A 12,579-nucleotide genomic window follows, 5' to 3' on the forward strand; every position below is an offset into this window, starting at 1 on the left:
CTTGGGCAGACAGGCAGAAGAAAGAGAACTGTGCATCTGGACCAGAGTGTCACCAAAAGAGCTTTTTACCATGATAGTCTGGAGAACTGAGGGCAGGGCTCGGTGACAGGAGGTTTGGGAAGGAGAAGAAGACGACCACTTGGTGGGACAGGGGAGCACGGGGTTTGAGGAGGGGTGCAGGGTTCACAGCTCTAAGTTGGCAGGAGAGTGTAAAGGGTGCTCCCCAGCTCCGATCAAGCTCCCTCATGCCGTATCTCCACTCAGCCTTCAGCTAACATACAGAGAGGCGTGAGCCCAGCTGGTTACATAACCCACCACTGCTCGGCTGTGTCTGCTGTGCTCTATTCAGTAAAACACAGGATGGCGCGGCCACCAGGTTATGCAACAGGTGCACATGTGCTAGCAGGATGTCTTCCTGACCGTGGGTGCTGGAGCTCATTAACACTACCCACACTCTCCACAGTGTTTTCAAAACATGTGTCTGGGTATATATATATATATATATATATATATATATATATATATATATATATATATATATATATATATATATATATATATATATATATATATATATATATATATATATATATATATATATATATGGCTTACTCTAGATGTTCGACAATTTCTATGGGGAGATTATACACAAGAAAATGCTGATTTGATTATTGTAATTAAGAAATTATAAATCAGATCAAAAGTGAAGGGAAAAAATGAACTGGATCAACTAGCATCCAGCAACTGCAAAATGTGAACAACTTTGTATGGCCATTAACTGCCTACACATCATACCACAGGACCAGAAGAGGTGTGAAGTCTGAAACTCATCAATTTACATTACGTTCCACGATTTAAACAAATTCAGAAAACGGAAACACAGCTCACTAACAATTCACAGATGTTCATGGCTGGAAAAGATTAAGAAAGAAGAGCAAACTTGTTTCAGGTCAACTAAGGATAACTTTCACAAAAGATAACAGAAAAATATACTGACAGAGAGCGCAAAGCACAACTATAATCCAGTCTGGAGAATGAACAAAACTTTTATGATCCTTACACAGTACAGACTTGAAATGAAGTTAAGAGAGATAATACATATCCCCAGATAGGGGCGTTGCAATTACTGCACATACTACTAGAAGATTTGATCTTTTTTACATTGTAGAAAAGATTATTTATTTATTTGTTTAAACATTGCCAGTGCACTTTTAAAGGTTTTTAAGTATGACACATTCATTGGAAAGGCCAGGTATAAGTACTATGACTAAAATAGATGTGGCATTCTTGTGACTGATTTCTGTTGCATCAAATCTTTTGCAGTTACATCTGAAGATGTTGAACACCACCCATGTCTCACTCAGTGTTTTTTCTGTTTTCCTCATGGAAGTGGAAGTGAAACTGTCAATATTTGGTGTAGTTTGTTTTAAATATCACACTAGACTGGTGATAAACATAAGTAGCATTTTTGAAGCATTATTTTCAAATGGCAATATCAGAGGATAGCTTAAAGCCCAAGGGATTTATGACAGGGAGCAGACCACAGTAATGACTTGGTGTACTTTAAAAGTTAAAGTTTCTGACCTGGTGAAGGAAGGCGGTCCACCTCCATGCGGAAGTCATCTTTGAGGAAGAGGAAGCCGATGATGGAGAAAAAGTAAACGAGAAAAACGGCCAAAACCGCTGTCAAAAAAATGGAGCGGCCATTTCTTGTCACACTCTTTATCACATTGAGCAGCGTCTCCTCTCGGATCACCAGGTCAAACAGCTGCAAGGGGAGATCGTCATCGGTGAGCCATCAGAAAACATTCGGAGAACACTGTTACAATGCAAATGAGCTCTCTTACCAAAAAGCTGTAGAAGAACTCATGAACAAAGAGGCCCAGGACGCAGATGATGGCATACCACAAATGGTAGATAAAGAGCATGTCCATCACGACTGCTTTGTATCCTCGAGTGAACGTCCCCTGGTTCCCCACAAAACTTACAAGAAACACCAACTTGTTGAAAAGCTGAAAATGGAATAAAAACAAAACTCAGGGACAAAAAAAACTTGTATGTGTGAAGAGGCAAGAACAGACACATTCTTCAAAAACAAGCCTTTGTTCACTTACATTGACAGCACCGAGCAAAAGCAGAGCAGGGCCGAGGCCCATTGTGTAGATGGCACGGAGAATAAGGGAGACCAGGAAGAACCCGATGCCTATTGGTTTAGGTAAGACGGGAAGCAGTGCGGTGAAGACTCCCAATGCCACCCACAGTAAGATATTCCAGAATGGGGATAATGTGCCTGTGTGGAAGAATAAACAATCGAACAAGGCACAAAACATCAGTGCTTTAAAGCATGACATCCCTCTAATGAATTATTTATCTGAGCTAAGAGCTTAACTTAGCAAAGAGTCAAAGGAAACACTTTAAAATGTCAAACAGCCATCCATGGGGACAGCATCAGTCACAACAACCAACTCTTTTTCAGCTCACTGAGTAAATCAGCAGAGTGATGCTCATGGGTCTTTTGGAAACTGCAAAGTGCTGACAATTCATTGAGGAAGTATTTATCAGAAAGCCATCTTTAACACTTCTGTACGCCACAGGAACCACATGTACAGTAGGTTTACATTTCAGCGAATTACACCAAGGCGAACCAGCAAATACAGCAAGTTCTAGTAACATTTTGCTAAACCTAAAATCGGGTAATCTAACACTGCACGTAAAGAAATGAATTTTAAAGAGTAAATTTGGATGATTATTGGGTGATTTAACTTCATCTGATTAATTAGGTCTCAGACTGACGCCAGGCTGAGGGCAATGACATCAACATACCAATAAAAACGATTAAAGTCCAAGTTCTCCCGCCTCAAAACGATATCGTGATGACAGGTGAAGCACATTTTGTACACACCTACTGCTTCTTGTTTGATTAGATATTGTATGTTAGATAAATCACCAGTGTTTGTGGGACTCCGAGTGACCAAGGTGTTTAAATAAATGCAGCATCACGTGTCACAGAACACGCATTTTCAGTCATAAAAAGAAAGCGATAATCATTAATAATTAACAGTCCAAAAAAAAGAATTGTTATAGACTTTACTTGAAAATTAATATATTCAAAGTGTTCTTCCATAAGTTTTAAAAATGATTAAAACTGCTTGATAAAACAGTTGTAAATAGATGATTCAGTATACCTGCACTTAAAATCAAACAGATGCATAAAAAGTCAATTATTTCTGAATTATTTAACACTATGTCTGCTGCTAGGCTGGGCTAAAGGCCTCCTGAATCACTCTTTCCTTAAAATCTGTAAGAAATGACACCTAGTGAAAACAGTGACCTTGGAGAAGAATAGTCAGTGAAGTGGGCACTTGGCCTAGTTTTTTTTAAAAGATCCGTCTGTTGCCCCATTGCATTGTAGCTAATGGTTGGTGGTTGACACTCCAGGCAGTGGTTGCATAGGTTTTCCTCATGTCACGTCTTACGCTGTATTCACCTCATTTGCCCAACTCAAAACTGAAATTAGTTTAAAAAAAATGCCCCTTTGCCAACAGTTTAGTCTGACATTGCTTTAAAATTTTACCACATATCTTTCTTTCTTTTCATCACATAGCCACTAGTCTCTCTAACTCTGTGTGTGTACGCCTCTTTATTTTGCATGCTTGACTTCCTTAGAAAAATAATAAAATCCCCTCATTATTTTAGTTGAATAATACTAATGAGTATGTCTGCATTTGAATTAAAGAGATACAGCATAATTTAGCTGATATTAAGGGCTTTTATTCTTCACATTTTCTCTGGTACATTTATTAGATGTTATTTCAGCACCAGGAGCTGTCCATACTATGCCCTATAGAAATTTTACACAATGCACAAAATAATTCTGTCTGCCTTAGATGGTAAGTTCATCTCTACTTTTATATTGGCAGAGTTTTATATTTCAGATTAAATAAATAATCCATGTCCAGTAGGAGCCATTTGAGGACCACTGCCTTAAAACATTGGTTTGCTTAGCAAAAGGTTTAAAAAAATGGCTTGAAATTACAAATTACAATTTGAGACATATGCAGAAATTCTTACCCTCATCTTCATCGTCCCCAAAAGGGTAGAATACAGCCACAGCAATGTTGAGCAGAAGGGCCAGGTAGAAGGAGATGCTCCCCCAAAGAGAGATGTGACGTGAGAACCAGAACAGAGCCTTATTTTCTGTGTAAACACAACAGGGAGCATAAGTACAGGCACACGAATTCAGCACACACCACATCACTGCAGGCCCTTCAGTTTACTGTGAAAGTAACATAACCACACTTGCTGGATGGGAATCGTGATTTGTCGTCCTGAAGCCTGTTCCTGCTGCCACCACCACCATCATTATTATTTTCCAAGAACTGGACACCGAATGTAAGGAAGACTTACTGCGAATCTTCTTCTGCCACCTCATCTCATTGTAGAGGTTGTCAAACTGGTGGAAGAAGTCGTTAACCTTGCTGCCTTGGTCATCTCTCTCAGTGGTGGTGAACACACGCACCTTTGACTCCTCGGTTAGGTACTCACAGATGTTAGGAACTGGAAACACTATCTGCTCCATGCTGCGGTCATTACGCACAATCTGATAACAAAGATTGGTCATTAAAGGTTTGGCTTACAGTTTTAAAGTTTGACGAAAGATTTAAGAGATTTTAGGATAAATGACAAATTGATGATGCGGTTTACCTCTATCTGAGCTGTGTGCTTGGCATAGTAACGGAGGGCATCATCCTTCTCTCTATCGTGGTCCATGCCTGACCCCAGACCCAACCCTGACCCAGGGGTGAGGCTCTGCTGCAAGATTTTGTTGTGCCTGGCCAACTAGGAATGAAAAAATATGATTAATATGAAGATATGATTTTGCTGCACTACACTGGATGATACTGTAACCAGTAGTGAACCAAAACTAAATAAATATGGTTTACAAAATCTCCTCATGAGCTTGAATGTCATGGTCTTGGATTTTACAAGATATATGTTTAATGACTTTGGAAAACAAGAACTGGGTGCAGCTTTAACCTTGATTGAAATTTGAAATAGCCCATATGGACAAGAAATATTCCTTCTGGAGAAAAGTTTTATGGTCAGCCGAGACAAAGGTAGTGCCACGATGACAAGAGGTTTGTTTCGAGGAGTAAAGCTGAGGCTTTCAGACTAAGAACACTCAACTGCCAAGCATGGTGGTAGTGGCATCGTGCTCTGGGAAGTTTTGCTGTCAGTGGTACTGGTACACTGCACAAAGTGGATGGAATAATGAAGGAAGTTCTTTCACCTCACATTAAATTAACATCTAAATGGTTGAAAATTGGACAAAATTGGGTTTTCGATCAGCGCAATGATCCCAAACACACATCAAAACTGGTTTTGAGATGGATAGACCAGGCTAACATTAAGCTTCTGGAATGGCCTTCCCAAATCCATGAACTCATTTCTATTGGAGGATTTTGGAGCAGGACTAAAACCCAGGTGTGTGACAACCAATTTAAATAAATTCTACCAATTCTGCCAAGAAGAGTGACCAAATATCTTGCCAGAATTATGCCAGAAAATTGTTGATCACTATCAAAGGTGTGTGGTCAAGATGCAACTTATTAAGAGATATTTAATCAAATATTGGTGTGAGTATATACATATATTTGATCACTGTTTACATATTTTTGAAAGTCCAAAATAAATTCAATCTTGTGCACCCAATTCTTGTTTTATAAAGCCAATAAAGATGTAAAGTATGCAATTATTCCACCCTGGAAAAAGCCCTAAATTGTGAAATTCATACCCATGATGAGCCCACAACTGTAAGTAATGTCTATATACCATTCAAATTCAAGCTTTATGGCCTTGTTTTTTGTAGTAGAGCTAAAGCTGCCATCTCCCATTAAAGGAATTGACTTATATCACAGTTTTAAAGTGATCCAGATCCAAACCAGTAACCAGTAACAGTTTCTTTCTTTGCCCACACTCTGCAGAGGTAGTTTTTATGTATCCTTGCTGTTAAAAAGACATTGAGAAGGACACCTGTGGCACAAGGATTAATAGATAAGTAAGAAACAGGTTCTGGTCTTTTTCCTTTCCTGTGTTATTTTCCTGTGTAGAGGTCATCTAAAAATCCAAGTTCAGTCACCAAATGAGATTTCCTTATTTTTTTCTGCTTCTCTGTTTAGGGTGAGGAAAATTTAAAATTTATTTAATTTGTTAGAGTCAAATATTGTGGAAAACATTCTGAGTTCTGGATACTTGCTGTTTTTTTTATTTATTATATTTTAAAAATCTCTATTACCCCTTTAAAATAGACAGTTGTACAGGAATTAAGAACCATTTAGTTTGTGCATTCTATCTATTGCTTATTTTATTTTATCAATTTAATTTGTTTATTTAAATGAACAGAAAATATATTTAAAAGCTAATGCACACATTTGTGCATGTTTTAAGCTGAAAGGTAATTTTTTAAAAAGTCAAACATAAAAAAAATGTAAAAAAAAACAAAAAAAAAACATGCACACTTCCTTGTCATGATGAAACTCGTCTGCTCTGCAGACCAAAATATCCTGTCTGACACTTTGCTCTAAAGAGACAGAAGTGAAAACCCACAAGACTTGGCTTGCTCTCAACAACTTACAAACAGCGTAGACAAAGACTAAGACACGTCAGATGGACACACACATTTAGAAGAAAACCAAATTTCTCAGGGGTACAGTACTCCTGCCTCATTCCCTCATTCCTCATCCCTGGACAAAGCAAACCATGTGTATTTAGTTGTGCAGGGACTACCTGCCTCAGTGAAAATGCCTAAAGCCTATCTGTCCGTAGAGCCAATGTCACATCACAAAAACTCATTTCAGAAAACTGTCAGAGCAGTTCATTCAGAGAAGCACTCTTCCATCACTTGGCACTCCTGCACTGCTTTGGCCCGATGGTCATTAGACTAAAGCATCACTGCATTTCCTCTGTTTGTCTGACCACTTTAGACTGACACAAGTTTAATCTTTTCTGTTACCTGGTGGGCCAGGATGTAAATGTTGTGTCCGACATCTTTAGGTTTGATCTCGTCTCCCATGCCGTCATCGTCATCTTCACTCTGTAAACCCTGTTTGTAGGCGTCCTTCATGACATCCACCTGAAGCAAAAGTGTTTTAGAAGTCACAGTTTTTACACCACACATGTCAGATGTAGTTTGTGTACATGCATGACCACACTCACCAATTCAGTGGGTCTCATCTTGTAGAGAATCTTCTCTGCGTTCTCACTGTCATGGCAGCTCTCCATGATAGCTAACAGGAGCTTGGAGGCATTGTTCTATGATACACGTTTCAAAATAATCAGCTTTTATACTTTGATCAGTTACACAAAGCTGAATAATTGGAGAAAAAAAAAAACAAACAATACTTGACAGATGCGGTTTTTTCAGAATGCTGTGACTCGACTAAAGGGTTGTACTACTAAAGACATCTGCAGTCAGACAGCCAGTAAACATGGGCTGTATTTGCCCTGCTGCCCTTTTCATCATTGCACAATTGTTAACTATATTTAATTAATACTATGCAGCAAGGTAAGTATATTATAGGGTAATGGAAGTGTGTCACCTCCCAGACCTCTCATAAAACTAGTGCTCACCTTGAGTTGCAGCACCAGGTCCAGGCGATCCTTACCCAGGGGGTTGATGGCGTTGACAATCAGTGCTATAATAATATCAATGCCATTTGATTCGTGTTTAGCTATACAGCTCTGGAAAAGGAAAAAAATGGACATGCTGTAGTCAGTGTTGGCTACATTACAAATGAATTCATTAATACAATTCATCAGAAGAAAGTGTCTGTGCTTTACTGGTCACAGGTTAAATCCAAATAAAAGATAATCATTTAAGACGGCTTACTACACCACCGCTCATGATTAAAACAGCAGTGTGATCACAAAGTTGCCAGGTCCACTGTAGACAGACATTTATGCTCATATTCACACCAACAGTCGATTTAGAATCAATCCACCTCCTTCTAATTAGAAACCAACACAGACACAGGGGTAACATCCAAACTCCATACAGAAAGGCCCCAGCTGGTCAGCTGGTTCGAAACCAGAAACTTCCTGTTTCTCGTTACAGTAAGACTCCAAGTTTGAGACCAGGGTGTGTGTGTGTGTGTGTGTGTGTGTGTGTGTGTGTGTGTGTGTGTGTGTGTGTGTGTGTGTGTGTACTGTAACATGCCCTGTAGATATGACCCTAATGGTAATCCATTATGCACCAGTACAAACTTTTGTGCCACTCCAATGCAATATTCCCTCCTAGCTCACTTTCCTCACCAGATTTAAAGGGTTCCTATTTTGAAATAACATATAGATGCAAAGCACATGACAGATCCACAAGGAGACTACCTTGAAGGCATAACTGAAAAAATTTAGAGCTTTTTTTTTTTTTTTTTTTTTTTTTTTTAAAGTGGCAGCGTTGCAGAACATTGCATAATGTATTTGGTGTTTTGCTACCCAGCAAATGTGCAAAAAATGATGTTCATCGTAGTTATCTCAACTTGACTGGAACTGAACACATGAAAGAATAAAAACGTCTCACCACAGGTTTAATGATATGATGCTTCACATTTAGGGAAAGATGAACAATTTTTCAAATACATTCAGAATATTAGGAAGATCTTCTGTCAGCTCTGTTAAATAAATATGTTGACAACTTGACTATCCAATAAATTGAGCATTTTCTCTCAACTAACCAGTCACCCTCGTCCTACCTGGTTTTCATGGCAGGGCCCCTGGCAATACTCTGTAATGGTTTCCAACGTTTGGAGAATCAGATCCACATTAAACTCATTTATATAAAGTCCCAGCAGCCCTAGGCCTCCAGTGGTGCTCCCACAAATGCAGTCCAAGAACTGAAGAGTCTCACACACCAGATTGTAGTTAGTCTTGTTGTTCTGACTGCGCAGAAAGTTCTGGATTCAGAGCAGAAAACAAAGTCAATCAGTGGTCATTTTAATGACTGGACTTCTAAGGGCAGAGTTCACAGAGCACCAGTACCTGCAGCTTTGAATTGTGGTTCTCGCAGAGCAGCTGTAGGTAACGCAGGATTGGTTTCATGATAGAAACAGCCGGGCTCATCTGAGTGTCTTCCAATGCCTCCTCAGTACCGATTATCTCACTGTTTTGGCCGAGGCCTTCAAGGTCAGGGTCCAACTCTTTTCTGAAGGCCGAGAAGGCCTTTGAGGTCACTGAGGAGGCTTCTTTTAGCTGCCCTCGCATGTCATCCCTCATGTGAAGCCCAGAATCTTTCCCTACAAAGAAAGGATTTATTTTAAAAACACACACACACACACACACACACACACACACACACACACACACACATAAGTGTGGCAGTTGTAACACACACACACACACACACACACATATACATATATATATATATATACACACACACACATATATATGTGTATATATATATATATATATTTAACTATAGGGCAGGTATATATATATATATATATATATATCATAAGTGTGGCAGTTGTAATTCATATATATATATATAATATATATATATATGTGTATATATATATATATATTTACAGATGTTCACTGACAAGCAGGCAACAATTTAGTGGGTTTCTGTAGCATAAAAACACCCAAACTTGATACAATGGCCTTTTGATAGGATTGCAATGTGGGCAGTCACATGCTTCAGACATGTGACTGCTTGAACTGGGAACAACAGTTTCAACAGAAGTCAGCAGAGCAACAAAAATCATTGTGGATTTATCCACTACAACGGTTTTAAACTAAACTGACTTCTGGACCTCAAACACTGTAACAAGCATTACTTTTTTTCAGTCTGTGGCTTTTAACTCGCTCTTTCTATGGAAATGCCTGGATGTGCTGAGGACGTGAGCCTCATGACTCAGTATTGCACTTTTAAATCCTCGTCGCTAGGTACCTCTGACATTATAACAGAGGTGATTCACTTCAAATGAACTTTACTTACTTACTTTCAGCCTCCCTTTGACATTTTGACACAGTGGTTAGCTGCATTTAGAGCTAACAAACGTGGCGTTTTTGCTCTAAGTCAATAATGTAAAAAAAAATTAAAATGCACCATCACTGAACTGTACCTTTTTTAACCCTGATACTACTGACATCACTGTCATCGTCCCTTTTTCTGCAGCTGACTTCAAACATGTTGACCGACACGGTGGCTCGAATCTCTTGCTGGGCCAAACGCATGCGGTCGTAGAAAACCTTGAAGAACCTCTCGGACTTTTTCTGCTTGTTCAGCTGGCTGTAGAATGAGTTCTAGTTGGGAGCAAAAATGGCCGTGAGTATAATTCTAAAACATGTGGAGGAGAAGTACAGGATTCGTGTATCCGTGAAGCCGACCTGTATCTGTGTGTTTCCACCCCTGAGAAGGGCAATGCCCAGCTCGATGCTCTCCTTAAACAGTCGATCATTCTTGGTGTTGACAATGAGTTCAATTACCATCTCTGTTGCCCCAACATTGTCCAAAAGACACTGAATATCTGAAACACTGCTGGCTGGCTTGTCAGCGTCTACCATAGGAGAACCTCCTGCAATGATGTAGAAATTTAAATCCCAGCTTCTGCTTCTCATGCTCTTTCTGAGTTAGTCTCATCTATGGTGCCTGGTTAGTTTTGTGCTGCTGCTCTCCCTGCCTCTGGCTTTCCATGCATGCACATACCATAAATAAATAATTACAGATAGAAATAATCTCTTTTTGAGAAATTGAACAAGAAAAACTTTACAAATGTTTGATTATTTCTTATGCTCATCTACTATATTCCACACCTGCCTGGACCGAATATTTATGGGATGCATTATAAACCTCTTATGTCTGCCAACAATTGTCAAACAGCATACTGCCTAAGAAACAGAGCGCTGTCATTTTAGTTACTGTTGTTTCCTCCACTGTGAGTAGTTATTGCAGCATCTACTCGGTTTATTTGGGGTTCTCGGTACCTCCAGGTGACTGCTTGACAAAGCCACCAGATGAGCTGTTTCCACTCGCGAGCTCTGACTTGGAGAGAAGCTTTTGATTTCCAAAGTAGCGTGTGAGGAGAATCTTTCTCAAGTCGTTTCCCTGTGGAGACAGAAATCATAATGTTAAATCCATTTAAAAGTCTGACAGAGTATGAGCCCTAAACTAGGAAATTCACACACATTTAATAGATTTTGATAAAGCTTTTTTCCCCTTTACAGAAAGGGAAAGAGGAATAACTGTAAAAATGATCAAAATGAAAGACAAATCTTAAGAAGGGAACATTTGTGGTAAGGTGCATTCATTGGCATGAAATCCATCCAATCATCTCTCAGAGGGCTGAGCAGATTTCATCTCATTTCACCTAATAGGAATCATCGCCATCATCCCATGACACATTTCTGCCTTGATGGAAGCAGTGGTTTGCAGGATGACAATGCTCTTATCAACAAAGAAATTGGAGCTTGAGAGAGCATGACGGTTACAATGTTGTCCAATATCTTGATCCTATCTGAGCATTTATGAGAGATTCCGAGATAGCAGCCAGGGTGTGTTTGGAGAAAAGCAACCATAAATGATGAGAGATGCTACTTTAAGATTTTTAGTTAATATTAGTTCGCAATGAAAGTCTCCAAACAGTTCAATTTTTAAACTGACATGATGAACCACTGATCTTACCCTAAACTATTTAGAATGAGGCTAGTTTTCCCTCTCTTATTGTGCAAAATAGGACCACACTGTGCTTCTTACACACACACACACACACCGTGTGCACATAAGCATGCAAGTGAAAACAAGTGGAAAAAGCTTATACAGAATGTGGTCATTTGCGTGCAAGGATTACTGATGCATATGTATAAAGTAATGCATTGCACAACACCAGCTTGCCTCTAGCAGCTCATTTATTTAATAACTGCATTTATTTTCTTTCGAATAAACATCTGTCCGTGTCTGTGACATTTGACGCAGATGAGCAGAAATGAGATTAAAAGATTCAGGGCGACAGTCGCCCTTCAGTGGTTGTGTAATCAAAGTGTGTGATTGGCAGGTGGATGACTTGCATTGTACATTTCACCACCTACTTTTAAAGAACAACAGGGAGAGCGATGAATGGATGAAAAGCAGGAAATAAGAAGGGAAGATAAAGTAAGTATGAACAGCATCTGTTTCTATGGTAATCCAACAACGCATCAAGGCCTTGTTTGATGACACCTTACCACTGGTATTGATCAAAAGACTTCAAGAAGTGATGGGTAAGGGGCGGAGTTAAAATGAATGGGCTGTAAGCAGCCACATATGGTTTCCATGGAAACGTGTTAGCAGGCTAGCAGAAAGGCAGGTGCCTGTCAAAATAACAACTGAACACACTTGATGTGTTACACTTTGCTTGTGCCAGGTTAGACCCCCCTTTTGCCATCAGAACTCCTAATTTTTCATGCTATAGATTCAGCAGGGTGCTGGAAACAATGTCATCATGATGCAACTCTCCCGTTCCACCAAGTCCCAAAGGTGCTCCATGTGATTGAGATCCGGTGACTTTGGAGACTATTTGTGTACAGTGAACTAATTGTCATGTT

General features: G+C 39.4%; 1 protein-coding gene across 4 annotated transcripts in view; it reads right to left on the reverse strand.

Annotated features, from left to right (window-relative positions):
- itpr2 (inositol 1,4,5-trisphosphate receptor, type 2) overlaps nucleotides 1–12,579 on the reverse strand; it is a 61,350-nt gene that overhangs the window by 14,146 nt on the left and 34,625 nt on the right. For all 4 annotated transcript variants that reach the window (XM_031759284.2, XM_031759276.2, XM_031759270.2 and 1 more), the window contains 14 exons: nucleotides 10,984–11,104; nucleotides 10,387–10,574; nucleotides 10,122–10,302; nucleotides 9,034–9,287; nucleotides 8,748–8,948; nucleotides 7,630–7,740; nucleotides 7,216–7,311; nucleotides 7,013–7,132; nucleotides 4,705–4,839; nucleotides 4,408–4,600; nucleotides 4,072–4,197; nucleotides 2,115–2,290; nucleotides 1,848–2,012; nucleotides 1,585–1,768 (listed from right to left, as the gene is read on the reverse strand). In XM_031759284.2, coding sequence (XP_031615144.2) covers nucleotides 1,585–1,768; nucleotides 1,848–2,012; nucleotides 2,115–2,290; nucleotides 4,072–4,197; nucleotides 4,408–4,600; nucleotides 4,705–4,839; nucleotides 7,013–7,132; nucleotides 7,216–7,311; nucleotides 7,630–7,740; nucleotides 8,748–8,948; nucleotides 9,034–9,287; nucleotides 10,122–10,302; nucleotides 10,387–10,574; nucleotides 10,984–11,104 — 2,251 coding nt within the window. The remainder of the gene's footprint in view (nucleotides 1–1,584; nucleotides 1,769–1,847; nucleotides 2,013–2,114; nucleotides 2,291–4,071; nucleotides 4,198–4,407; nucleotides 4,601–4,704; nucleotides 4,840–7,012; nucleotides 7,133–7,215; nucleotides 7,312–7,629; nucleotides 7,741–8,747; nucleotides 8,949–9,033; nucleotides 9,288–10,121; nucleotides 10,303–10,386; nucleotides 10,575–10,983; nucleotides 11,105–12,579) is intronic.

Source organism: Oreochromis aureus, linkage group 7, assembly GCF_013358895.1.
Source record: "Oreochromis aureus strain Israel breed Guangdong linkage group 7, ZZ_aureus, whole genome shotgun sequence".
In the NCBI taxonomy this organism is placed as follows: domain Eukaryota; kingdom Metazoa; phylum Chordata; class Actinopteri; order Cichliformes; family Cichlidae; genus Oreochromis; species Oreochromis aureus.